The sequence below is a fragment of the Felis catus genome, chromosome A2 (genome assembly GCF_018350175.1).
Source record: "Felis catus isolate Fca126 chromosome A2, F.catus_Fca126_mat1.0, whole genome shotgun sequence".
NCBI lineage: Eukaryota > Metazoa > Chordata > Mammalia > Carnivora > Felidae > Felis > Felis catus.
The window spans coordinates 63,488,091-63,501,736 of NC_058369.1; the positions used below are offsets into that span (position 1 = coordinate 63,488,091).

The 13,646-nt window shown below is 50.1% G+C and overlaps 1 protein-coding gene across 1 annotated transcript in view; it reads left to right on the forward strand.

The window, feature by feature from the left end:
* ABCA13 (ATP binding cassette subfamily A member 13) overlaps positions 1-13,646 on the forward strand; it is a 396,806-nt gene that overhangs the window by 93,809 nt on the left and 289,351 nt on the right. The window contains exons 18-20 of the mRNA XM_045052108.1: positions 1,058-2,869; positions 7,152-7,258; positions 12,848-12,966. Of these exons, the coding sequence (XP_044908043.1) occupies positions 1,058-2,869; positions 7,152-7,258; positions 12,848-12,966 (2,038 nt within the window). The remainder of the gene's footprint in view (positions 1-1,057; positions 2,870-7,151; positions 7,259-12,847; positions 12,967-13,646) is intronic.

Sequence of the window (13,646 nt, forward strand, 5' to 3'; positions counted from 1 at the left end):
AGGCACCCCAAAATTCTAAAACTTTAAAACCGAGAGTCACGTTAAATTTTTTTCATATATCCTTTTTGTTTGTTTTGTTTGTTTTGTTTTTGTTTTTGTTTTCATTCTATTCGAAGCTTGCCAGTGAGAAGGCTGGAAGGAATTTCTAATTCATTCTGTGACGTCTGTGTCAGTCAGGGCTCAGCCACAGAAATCGAACCAGAACAAGGATTTAATTCAAGGATTGGCTTCTGTGCTTTCAGTGGCCAGCTAAGCAGGTGCAAAGTCACTAGAATGGGCCGTCCAGAAGGCACGCTTAGAAGCAGACAGAATAGCATGGGGAGGAAATTACTGTCTGCAGGAGGCAGTCAAGGGTGAGGGGAGGTGACTGGAAGGCAGGGGCTATTTGGGGTTGCTAGGTCAGGGAAGTTTAACGCCCGCCCTGAACACCCTCCAACCTCCCTGAACGCCCTCTACCCGATGAAGTCAGACCCCACCCCCAGGACGATATCCTGTCTTACTGAGTCAGAGTTTACTCACCAGGGGCTTTAATCGCACCTGCAAAATTGCTTCCCAATGGCACCTGGGTTAGTGTTTATGCTGCAAACTGGCCACTTCCCTTTATCTTTCACTGTCATGAGGGAAGACACTGTGTCACTCATGGAGACCCACAGCTCATGGCAAAGGGATTCTTGAGCTGTCGCTCAGCCTAGCCACGCTGATGCATCACAGCCATCACCTATCTGAGCCATTTGCTAGGACTTTGAACGTTCGGGAAGATGTTCCCTCTTGCAGCGAGAGGCACTTTATTGATGTCACCTTCCTGTCTTTTCTAAAAAGCCAAAGTATGTGACTTTTGAAGTGACTAGGTTTGAGGCATCCTGACGGGACTATCCATGAAATTTCTCCACCCTTTTCATTATTTGGTGCCAAATAACGGCACCTTCTGGAAGGTGTGTTAGCATGTTGTCTTGCAGACTGTGTGACTCCCCCATGATGCTCCTGTACAGCCAAAATGTGACTCTAGGTTTTAATCTTCCCACGGCTGAACATGAAATTAAAACACATTTATTTATAGCTTTGTCCCAAAGGATAAAATTCTAGAAATTCTGTCACTGGATCAATTTCTTACCATCTTGAAAGACGACAGACTGATGAGCATTTTCTCAAGTTTAAAGGACGCTATACATCATCTCATCCAAAGGCCATTTATTTTAGACAATGGACAATTTCATTTTGATATTCATCGAGGACTGAAGTTCATGAGAGATTTATTTAGTGCTCTTCCAAGGGAAACCTCGGGGACAAACAAGTCGGAAGATAATTTGGAGTTTCTTACGGTTGTGAGTCACTTGCTCCGCCACGGGAACAGTTCTGAAGACCTCTTCCAACTCAATCACGATCTCAGGTCAGCCCTTCAGCTTGTGAGAGAAACTTCCACAGAGCTAGCACGGCTCATGGACGCGCTCGCCCACTCTCCTCACAGAGGCTTCCGTAACGTGTATCCCGCACTCCGAGAAGTCATACTTGCTAATCTCACTGGTCTGCTTTCCTTTATCAATAATTCATTCCCTCTAAGGAACAGGACAACGTTAGAAATGACCAACACATTCCTTGGTGTTCTCTCAAGAGCTGGTGGAGAAAGTGGTGCCCCGGAGCCCCTGTTGGAAATGACTGACACCGTGACCTTGCTGGTGCGGGACATTGCCAACATGAGAGATCTTGCCTCCTCAGTGAACTCCGCCGTGGAACTGGTCAGGCTAGCCCAGAAGGTTTCCAGGAAGGTGGCCACTATTTTTGAAGCCCATTTCATCTCTAGTGCCAATGACACCGTGAAATTCTTTGACAGTCTCTATTCTGTTTTGCAACAAAGTGTTCGAAATGCTGTGAATGAAATAAAGACTTTGAAAAACATAGACCGTTTCCTATCTGAAAAGATAAACAACTTGTTGACGCCGTTTCTTGACTTGGCTTTTGGGATGACTGGCATCACACCTAATATTTCACAAGACTCTGATATTGTCAACACGTCATCTAGCACATTCTCTCATGTGAACCAGTCCAAGGACTTTTCTGATATTTCGGAAGAAATTGCTGAATTTTTAACTTCCGTGAAAATCAATTTAGGGGCTATGGAGCTTCTTGTGGTAGCTTTTAATAACGCAACTCAAATATTCAGCATAGATTCTGTCAACCTATGGGAAGAAATTTTGGATTGCTTCGTTCCTATAAGTAGTATCATCAACCAGATAGACTTCTTGCACCCTCGTCCACTCCCCACTCATTGTTGCTCTCAAGGTACTAAATGGGAAAGAACCCAGGAAGTGATCCTGTTTTTGGATGAAATGCTATCACGAGACAGCACGGAAATAGGGACGTACTTGAGAATGGCGATTGATCTCACCTTGGAAGCTCTTTGGAGTAACTTAGAGAAGGATAACAGGTCTGTCTTTAATCTGTTGCTGACATTGGTTCAACATCCAGATGACCTTCTGAAAGCCATAGAGACAGCTGGGGAGGTATCTGGTGGAACAGGTGATCTGAGCGAAGCTTTGTTTTCCAACGCATCTCTGATTCCGAATGTAACTCGTCAACAACTCGAGCAATCAGTCCAGATCATGTTAAGGAGAATAGCTCTCTTGAGAAAAGAATTTCCCCTGAACAACTCTCAGTGGGTAGACTCCATGAGAACATTGTTCCAGCCCATCTTTGAGAGTTTTATTAATGCAGCCACTGGAAAGAATACCACATTGGGGAAAGAAGAGAGCATCGAGGAGGTGATGGCTGATTTTCCTTACATCCTCAAACCGCTATCAAGTTTCGAGAAGTACCTGAAGGAACTAATTGCATTGACGGAGTGCTGGCAAGAGGTCCCACTGATGGATCAAAGGTAAGAAAACGCCCGACTCACTTCCTTTTTGCCCCATTGCAGGAACTACAAAACAGGACTGCGCAGGAATGACCTCAAACCAGGTTAAGTATGATTCTCGACTTAACTTGATAGCACGCTGGTGTCTGTCCAGTGTCTTCACGACCTGACCCATGATTTGGCATTCAAATATGCTTTGGGTTTATTAAACGCTGTGTGAAAGTACATGCTTTCATTTACAACAGTAAAAACTTCTTCTTCCATTCACTCGTCCCAGGCTAGGTACAGACACAGCTTTTCTTTTCATGTGTTCTGGCTGCCAAAGGTCATTACCGTGCGACAGGCAAATGAGATTATAAGGCTATGCGCACCATGCAGAAAATCTTGCTTTCAGTTGTAACCATCCCTGGAAAGGGCCAGGAAGCTGTTGACTTCTTCCCTCTTTAAGGATTTTATTTTATTTTTTTCATGTTTATTTATTTATCTATTTTTGAGAGAGAGAGAGTGAGAGCGGGGAAGGGGCAGAGAGAGAAGGGGACAGAGGATCCAAAGCGGGTTCTACACCGACAGCACGATGCCGGGCTCAAACTCATGAACCATGAGATCATGACCTGAGCTGAAGTTGGACCCTTAGCTGACTGAGCCACCCAGGGGCCCCCAGGATTTTGCTTTTTTATTTAAAAATTTTTTTAACGTTTATTTATTTTTGAGAGAGAAAGAGACAGACCACGAGCAAGGAAGGAACAGAGAGAGAGGGAGACACAGCATCTGAAGCAGGCTCCAGGCTCTGAGTTGTCAGCACAGAGCCCGATGTGGAGCTTGAACCCACGAACTGTGAGATCATGACCTGAGCTGAAGTCGGATGCTCAACGGACTGAGCCACCCAGGGGCCCCAAGGATTTTACTTTTAAGTAATCTCTACACCCAACGTGGGGCTCAAACTTATAATCCCGAGATCAAGAGTCTCATGCTCTACCAACTGAGCCAACCAGGCTCCCCGGCTTCTTGCCTTTCTAGATTCAACCCAGCGCTATGGTTGATCCACTTCCAAGCAGTGTCTCTATCCCTGAGAGGCAGGTCAGGGGGCCCTTGCTCCCATCCTGTTACTCATTATGTTTTGGAAGCTTCTGCTCCCTCAGGTTGGAGGATTTGTGCCCTGGGTAGTGCAGCCTCAGAGACTCTGCTTTGTCCCAGTCCGTCCTTCCTGTGTGTGATGGAACCGTGTGGATGGTCCCCAGTCCCTGCCTGTTCCTACCTTTCTCTTAGTCTCATGGAGAGATTGGAGGTGCCCTCAAACCCTCCCTCACCTGCCAGAGAGCTTGACCTGTTTCCTGCTGGTCCTGCTGCTATGGCCACGTTTTAGAGCTTGGAAGGGTTTCCTTGGTTAGTGAAATAGGGGCCTCCCAGCATGAAGGCCTGTCACTGCTTCAATATTTGCGTGTTGGCTTTGGAGGCCCTTGCCTCATCCTTGCGTTGGCTCTGGTCCCAGACTATGCTGAAGGGGACTTTACAAGTTGCCCTGAATCTCCGTTTGAGCTGGGGGTGGTCCTGGCAAGCCCTCTTCTCCACCAACCCCAGTTTTCATCTGACGTTTCCCATTCTCCAGGGAGGGAATTTATCCCGAGACTGGAAACCAACTGGCTGTGAACCGGCTATATGGTCACCACTTTGTCAGTAGAGTCACAAGGCTGGGTTCCCAGCGTCCTCCTGCTTGGTGATTATGTGCCTCTCTTCTCTCTGTTTTCACTCTTTCTAACATCGGCTTCTTCAATGGGGAAGACCTCAAGTGCCCCAAACAGGTAATCCCATTGGTCATGGGTTTGAGGTCTGACTTGCCTGACTTGTTTTTTTTTTTTTTTTTTTTTTTGAGAGAGAAAGAGAGCAGTAGTGGGGGAGGAACAGAGAGAGACAGAGAGAGAGAGTCCCAAGCAGGCGCCATGCGGTCAGTGCAGAGCCCGACACGGAGCTCAATCCCACCAACCGTGAGATCATGACCTGAGCTGAAGTCAGACGCTCAACTGGCTGAGCCACCCAGGCATGCCTGGGGAAAGTAAATTTAAAACAAGATGCTGTAAAAACACAGAGTTGCATTAAACCCCTGCCCCCCGCCCCCCAAGGCTTTGGTTGCCACGGTGTTCTGGAGAATTCTGAATGTGGCATTTACTCAGATGTGACGTCTCCGTGTCTGCCCCAGCAGCATGTGTCCCAGAGTAGGTGACTCAACACAGAGGTCTCAGAATCCAAGATGCTTTTCTTCTTTCATTTTTAATAGATCTCCAGGCGTTATCTTGCATATTTCTTTTCAAGGAATTTCAGGGAATTTCTTTGGGCAGGTGTGCCCTTAATCAGTTAATGTCACCCATGTGGGGGATGGTGGGGGGAGGAAGGAATAGATGGACGCACACTTTGTTCAATTCTTTTAGAAGTGCTTCACAGATGATGTTGTTTATCTGCTCGGTTGTGTCTGATTTGGAGGACAGCTTTGAATTGTGGGAAGAGTATAAGTTCATCTAAGAGTGAGACAAAAGCCATTTGGGGTTAAAAAAGAAACAAGAGGCAAATGTGAATTCCTGGGCCCACTTTGTCAGCGGTGTGACGGCAGAAGTGAGCAGGGTTGCCGCTGTGTGCTGGCACAGGCCTTTGAGAACCACCGTTGTGGCTGGACCGGCCCTGTGGTTGCGTGATGGCCTCAGCAGCGAGCCCAGGGGACTCTGAAAAAGTAATGGCTTGTAACTTACGAGTTCCGGAATTCCCACAGCCCACGTGGGGTCACAAAAGGAGGTCATGCGTGGAAAGAGTGCAGGCTGGGGGTTCTGCTTTATTTGGGGCTGAGGGTGGGGTCCTGGGGTATTGTAGGCTCAGTCTCTGTTGGCGAATTTAAAACAGAAGATATTTGGGGCGCCTGGATGCCTCAGTTGGTTAAGCGTCCGACTTCGGCTCGGGTTATGATCTCGCAGTTCGTGAGTTCGAGCCCCACATCGGGCTCTGTGCCGACAGCTCGGAGCCTGGAGACTGCTTCGGATTCTGTGTCTCCCTCTCTCTCTGACTGTCCCTGCTCATGCTCTGTCTCTCTCACTCTCTCAAAAATAAACACACATTAAAAAAAATAAAACAGAAGAGATTTGAAGCATGGGAGGAGAAAAGGCAAGCAGCTTGAACCGTCAGTTGGAAAAATCATCCAAGATCTTGAAAACCAAGGTGCCTCAGTGTGGCGTGGCTGGTAATGTGTGTTTTTGAAACACATTGGAAGTGGACGGATGTCTTGGCAGTTGAAGGTTGAGCCAGGCACTTGCGTCACAAGAGGAAAAACCGGGGGAGCCTGGGTGGCTGTCAGTTAAGCATCCGACTTTGGTTCAGGTCCTGATCTCACGGTTTGTGAATTCGAGCCCCGCATCAGGCTCTGTGCTGAGAGCTTGGAGCCTGCTTAGGAGTCTCTCTCTCTCTCTCTCTCTCTCTCTCTCTCTCTGTCAAAATAAATAAATAAACTAGGGGCACCTGCGTGGCTCAGTTGATTGAGCATATGACTTCAGCTCAGGTCATGATCTCGTAGTCCGTGGGTTCGAGCCCCACGTCGGGCTCTGTGCTGACAGCTCAGAGCCTGTAGCCTGCTTCAGATTCTGTGTCTCCCTCTTTCTCTCTCTCCCCCTCCCCCCTCACACTCTGTCTCTGTCTCTGTCTCTCTCTCTCAAAAATAAACATTAAAAAACATTTAAATAAATAAACTTAAAAAAATTAACATAAACCCCAAAAAAGAAAAGGAGAATCCAGTGGTCAGGACTCACACCACAGCAGCGTATGAAAACTTTGGTTCGGTCTGTGTTATTCCAACCCCTTCAAGTGGACTCAGTAAAGACCAACACCCGTGAACACACGTGTACACACACATGTACACTCACGCTACGTAGCCCACAACCTTAGGCATTTATTCAGAGATAAGAATCTCACATCTATACAGATTCATCCGTTGCAGTGAATTCTCCACACGTAAACGGTCAACCGCGAGATTTCTTTCCGCTGCCCTTCTCCTCTGCTTCTCATTTTTGCCACCCTCTGATCCTTTACCCCCTTCCGTTTGAGAATGGATCGAGACAAGGAGAGGGCGGATATCCGGCTTAGTGGCCACAGGGTGGATGCTTCGAACTACGGCGGGAGACTCCGTGTTTCCTCGAGGTGTAGACGGCTATTTGTGTGTCTGGACCGAGTGTTGCAGGCGTAGAGTTACCATTTATTGTCGCGTGCGTGAAGGATGCACGTGGCTCGCCGATTTTCACCCGTTAAGGCCACTGTCTATTGTTTTCTTTAGTGTTGCCATGTGTCGGATTTTCCAGCAGCCTCGGAAACCCCCGGAAGCCATGGCGACTCTGCAGAAGGTGACGATGCTGGCTCTGCACCTGTTCCTCATCCTTGCAGGTGGGCTGCTCCTGGCCCCGTGCCGACATTCAGGGTTCAGCTGTCCGCGAGATGGGTGGGTCACCCCCGTGTGTCTGGTCCAGTGCCTGGCTTCCGAGGCCCCCAAGGGACCTGGCCACCCAGGTCCCCCACGTTCCCACCCATTGCGACTCTTCTCCAGCCAAGGCGGGTGGCCCCCACGCCCCCCAGCTGGGCTTTTGGTCTGCGTCTTTGCTCACAAAACGTGCGTCTTTGTCTCCTTGACTTAAACTCCAGCGCGGTTAAGCGTCCGACTTCAGCTCAGGTCATGATCTCACGGCTTGTGGGGTTTGAGCCCCACGTCGGATTCTGTGCTGACAGCTGGGAGCCTGGAGCCTGCTTCGGATTCTGTGGCTCACTCTCTCTGCCCCTCCCCACTTGTGCTCGCTCTCTCTCTCAAAAAAAAAAAAAAAAAAAAAATCAAACTCTGGCTGAACTGTGGCCCCGAGCCAGAAGCATGGCCTCCCTCTCCGCCGGCAGCGACGCCCAGCAGACCTCGGTCACGTGCAATGTCTGTGCCCTCATTCCTACACCTCCCTGTGCCAGAGGTGGTGTTCCTTGAAGGCAGCAACCACGTCTTCACCCTCGGTGCCCATCCAGTGCCTGGCATGGAAGATGCCCCCTGAATTCCCAGGGTACTCTAGCCCCCCCACGCTGATGCCCTAGAAGCCCCCCTTCCTGCAGCCGTGTGTTAGGTCCCTGGGAGCAGGACCCGGTGCTCATTCGGTTCCGCCTCCGCGATGCTCAGCACGGTGGCTATAGTCCCGCGCAGCTCGGTATTTATCTTGTAAATGAATTCGCTTGGGTCTTACGATCCCCATACTGTTGTGAAATCCCTGCGCGGACGTTGTGGGAACAAAGGCACCGGGTTCTCCCAGACTTCGCGCGGTACGTGGGCGGTGCATGTCACAGCACTCCTGAGCCCAGGGGCTGGATCCGTGCCGCTCCAGGAATTTGTCACGTGCGCACACGTCACCAGCATCCCATGGCGGCTCCTGAAAGGGGCCACACGGCCCTCCTCGGGGCGGTAAGGCCGGGGGGGGGGGGTTGGTGGGGCAGCGGGTGCAGGACAGTCCAGGAGACAGGGCGCAGGCTCGCCCTCTGCAGCTCTGTCTCCGCAGCAAGGCGGCAGCCGGTATTCATCACGCGATGTCACACCAGGCTGGGTGTCGCTGTCCCCGAGAACAGCACAGACCCCAGCTCCACCCCCACGGAAGTGGAATCAGGCCGAGTGGGGCACACGGTGGGGGCAGGCGCTTCAGATCAAACGGGCCGAGTCTGGGTCCAGCTCAGCAGGTGCCAGCCGAGCAAGCGTTCCAGAGAGTGGGAACCAGGCCCAATTCAAAGCTCACTTAGGTGGCGTAAACAGAGCAGGCTGGGGACACGGGTCTCCCCATTGGGTCTTGCCTGCTGTGGGTGTTGACTCGCGGTAGGCCACCCCTTACAGGGCAAGTTGAGGATGAAAAACAGTAATTTTGGGACCCACGCAGGCATCGTTTACCCTAAGAAACATGGAAAAGGAATGTATGTGTGTGTTGGGGAGGAGGTAGTGAGACATCTGGTGGGTAGATGTCAAAGAAACCCAGGTGTCATGTGCTTTAATTCTTTTTTTCTAAATTTTTGTTAATGTTTACTTATTTTTTTTGAGAGAGAGAGAGAGCGTGAGCGGGGGAGGGGCAGAGAGAGAGGGAGACACAGAATCCGAAGCAGACTCCAGGCTCTGAGCTGTCAGGGCCTGATGCGGGGCTCGAACTCGTGAACCACAAGATCATGACCTGAGCCGAAGTCGGATGTTCAACCGACTGAGCCACCCAGGTGCCCCTTTGTTCTTATTTTTAAAGAAAATCTCTCCTCCCAATTAGAGATGTTGCAAATATCGGCAATTCTGTTGAATATGAAGCATTAGATACCCAGGTACGCCTTAGGACGGGCACCAGATGTCTTTGGCACGGGGAAGCATGCCCAGGTAAAACGCAAATCCCGTTTTCTTCTGCAGTCCGAAGGCTTCCCTGACGTTGTGCCCAGCCACCTGCAGACATGTCATTATTCTGACATTTCTCAGTCAGCCAGCCTGATGGCTTTTAAGTGGACTGAACGTTCATTAACAGCTAGATTTATATTGATTTTGTCCTTCTGCGTTGCAGCTGCCAGATTAATACAGCATGCCTGAAATTACATTAGCAACAGAATTAATTTTGAATTTTTATGTTTCGAGAAAACTCAGGCATGCCTGAGTCCCATTCAGACTGTCGTTCCCATTTTTTCCTTACTGAACTGTCGCTCCATGTATGGAGTAGGAGGGCAGGGGACCGGGGATGTGCACCAGCCAGTGAGGATTTGAGGTGGCAGGTGGGGGGCCACAATGGGCACATGGCTCTTTTTCCATCACACAAGGGAGTCACACTCGGATCAGGTCCTGTTACTACTGAAAATACAGTAGTTATTTGCATGTCAGAGAATTACGTTCAGGGTCACCACGAGGAAGGCCGTCATTTTTGTCCTCTGGATCTCATACTCGAAGTCTGTTAGAAGCGTCTGCATGAGGACAGGGCATGTGGCCTGATGTGCTCATAGACCTTAGGGGGAGTAAGTTGTCTTCTTTGATCTTCGGTTTCCCAAATTGGCAGACTGGGGCCCAGGAGAGTCAGGGGGGGCTGCCCAGGGCCTGGGAGTGAGGAAGTCAGGGCCTCTCTCCTGCCGAGGAACCTGTGGGACCCAGAGGAGCAGAGGGGAGAGGTCCAGAAAAGGGGGGCAGGGCTGCAAAGCCAGAGCAGGGTTTTCCAAAGTGTGCAAGAGCCGGGATTAGCCACAGGAGCCGTCAGAAGGGCCAGGCCTACAGCAGCGATCTGAGGGCCAGCAAGAATGGGCTGCGAGCCTGGTGGGAGAGGCCCAGACAGCAGTGCCTTGGAGGGCGCACTGCTGGCCGATGTCAGATGCAGGGGTGGGTGCGGGCAGATGTGACAGCCCAGCCTGTCATCCCCAACCTGCACCTTCTAGAAACTCCAGGCCTCCGTCCTCACCTCCTGCACTTTGTCATTTTATAGCAGGAAACACAGGACATAGTCCTTGCCTAAAGTCCCACACAGGCAGTGAGTTCTTTCCTGGAGCATTCGATGCCATCCTAGGTCTGGATAACATAACCCCTGAACACGCTGTTATGTCTTCTCCAAAGCAGAGGGGCCACTTATCTTCAGAGATAGATGCTGTCGTGTCTAATGGTGCTGTACCCCTTTTGCTCTGTATTTTAGTGAGGGGTTGCTTAAGAGACATAGTTTACGTTTTGTACAATAGGGAGATCTCTTTTCAAAATCTGAAATAGCGAGATCAATGAGAAAATAGAAACAAATGAGGCATTCATGTGGTTGCTTCTAAAAGCAAGGCTGGGTATATTCTTCTATTTTTAATTAAACATTTTTTTTTAATGTTTATTTTTGAGAGAGAGGAGGGGGAGGCTTTGAGTGGGGGATGGGCAGAGAGAGGGAGAAACAGAATTGAAGCAGGTTCCAGGCTGTAAGCTGTCAGCACAGAGACTGACCCAAGGCTTAAACTCACGAACTGCGAGATCATGTCCTGAGTCGAAGTCGGATGCTCAACCGACTGAGCCCCCCCAGGCTCCTCGAGACTGGGTGTATTCTATGTGGACTGCATTGTAGATGGAGTTGGCCCTTGAATGATGAGGGGTGGACATCCACTCCCCATGCTGTCGAAAATCCACATATAATTATTGATTTCCCCGCAAAATTAACTACTAATAGCCTACCTTTGACCAATAGCTTTAACATAAAACGTCAATTAACATGTGTTTTGTATGTTCTGTGTATCATACATTGTATTCTTTTTACAGTGTATTTATTTAAGTACTCTCTACGTCCAGCGTCCAGCATGGGGCTTGACCTCACAACCCTGAGATCAAGAGTCCCACGATCTACTGATTGAGCCAGACAGGCAGCCCCTTATACGTTGTATTCTTGCAGTAAACTAAGCTAAGAGAGAAGAAAATGTTATTAAGAAAATGCTAAGGAAGAGAAAATACATTTGTAGTGCTGTCCTGTAAAAAATGCGTGTGCAAGTGGATGGACCTGTGCAGTTCATACCGCTGTTGCTTAAGGGTCAACCATAGTTCAAAGCAGCTTTTTTAAAAACTGCTTTTGACAAACAACGTCATAATGTAAGAAGTAGGACCGAATTCTTCGCCGAACTGAAGAAAATAGAAAAGATTTTGCTACTCCTGACAACGTATTTTATTTTGCATAATGAGCAAGGTGACCATATTTACCAGACATCTACTAGGCGCAAAGGCGTGTGCTGGGGGCCGGCAGTGACCTGAGACAAGACATTCAAAGGTCCTGCTAGGTTCCCTGCAGCGTGTGCAGGCGGGGGCGTGCCTGAGGCGGGGACGTGCGTAAGCAGGGACGTGCCGGAAACTAGACCTGCAGGAACCAGGGACGTGCGCGAACAGGGACGTGCACGGAGCGGGACGTGCGTGAGCGGGACGTGCGCAAGCCAGGAACATGCACAGCTGGGGACTCAGAGGGGACTCAGAGGGGGCCAAGGACTCCTGAGGCAGGAGCTCTCACGGGCAGGGTCAGGAGGCATGATTCGCCCTGCAGGAGGTGCAGGTGGCTTTGGGAAGCAGGTAGGAGCACCAGGGATGAGGGGGACAGAGGCGGCCGTGGCTGCAGAAGGCTGTGGATGTTGCACCAGCCTTTGGGCAGACTCTTACTGTCGACGCAACATGAGCAAATCTTTTAGAAATTGTAAAAAAAAGGAAGGAGTTTAGTTCGAGCCCACATGAGGTCAGCTGCCCAGGATACACAGTCTTCACAGAGAGGAGCATGCTCCCGGGAAGGAATATTTGGTGCAGGTCGGGTATGTTCTTTGTTACATGGAGAGTTCATCAACAAATCATCATCAAGAAGGATGTTCCAGAGAATTACAAAGTTTATCTTATGCTTTTAGTATGTGCAAGGTTTCAGGCTTTGGAGGTGTGGGTACTTAGGAAGATTTTTAATTTTTTAATTTTTTTTTTTATTTTCAAGAGAGAGAGAGAGGGAGAAAGAGAGCACGAGAGGGGAAGGTGGAGAGAGAGGGTCTCAAGCAGGCCCCGTGCTCGATCCCATGACCCTGGGATTATGATCTGAACCAAAAGCAAGAGTTTTTGACACTCAACCACCTGAGCCACCCAGGTACCCCATGGGAGATTTTTAGTCTTTATTAAAAAATTTTTTTAATTTTTATTTTTGAGAGAGAGAGAGAGAGAGAGAGAGCGAGAGCACAAGTGGGGGAGGGGCAGAGAGAGAGGGAGACACAGATTCCAAAGCAGGCTCCAGGCTCTGAGCTGTCAGCACAGAGCCCGACTCGGGGCTGGAACTCACAGACCGTGAGATCATGACCTGAACCGAAGTCGGACGCTTAACCGACTGAGCCACCCAGGTGCCCCTCATTTTGACGATTTAAGAAATGTGGATGAACTTGTAATCAATTTGAGTCTTTCAGAGATGGCTCGGTGAGAGCAGCTGTCTGGGGAGAGGATCGTGCCCTCATGACGTGGCTGTGTGTTTCCTCTGGCAGAAAACCCTTCCCTGACGAAGGACATCATGTGTGCTGCTCTGAGCTGCCAGCGAGGTGGGGCGTGGCGTGTCCTTTCACCCGCGCTACAAGCGGCTGCCTTGGCTCACGGCCACTACCAGGTTTGTCCTCCGCCACGTGTCCCGGAATTTCACGTTCATCCCGATTGGCCCTGCGAGGTCTCGTCGGGTGCTAGGCCTCGGGGTGAGCCCTCTCCTCCCCTTCCCACCCCACCTCTCCCCTTCCCTCCCCTCCCCTCCCCTCGGCTTCTGCCAGGGCTGTGCTGGGGCGAGCCCGTGCACCCGTGAGCGCGGGCCGTCCCCGTCCCAGAAGTCTGCACACTGGCTCTTGAACAGCAACTCGTTACTGAGCAAATTCTGTGAACGTGTGTTAGAATAAGTTATGTGAAAAACAGAGGTTCCTCAATTCCTAATGATGTTAGAGTGCTGTTGAGTCTGCCCTCCTGGAGACTGCCCATGTGGGCTGCGTCCGACTGGTGGAGGTGCCCCACTGGAGGGGGCTGCTGTCCACCTCTTCCCAGTTCTTTAAACAAATTTTTTTTAATGCTTATTTTACTTTTGAGAGAGAGCGACAGAATATGAGCGGGGGAGGGGCAGAGAGAGAGGGAGCCACCGAATCCGAAGCAGCTCCAGGCTCCGAGCCGTCAGCACAGAGCCCGACGAGGGGCTCTGTTGCATCCACGCTACTCCTGAAACAGAATGCTACAGGCACCAGTGACAGTTGCAACAAAGTTTATTACAATGAGAGGCAAGGCCGACGGATCGGGACCAACACTCTTGAT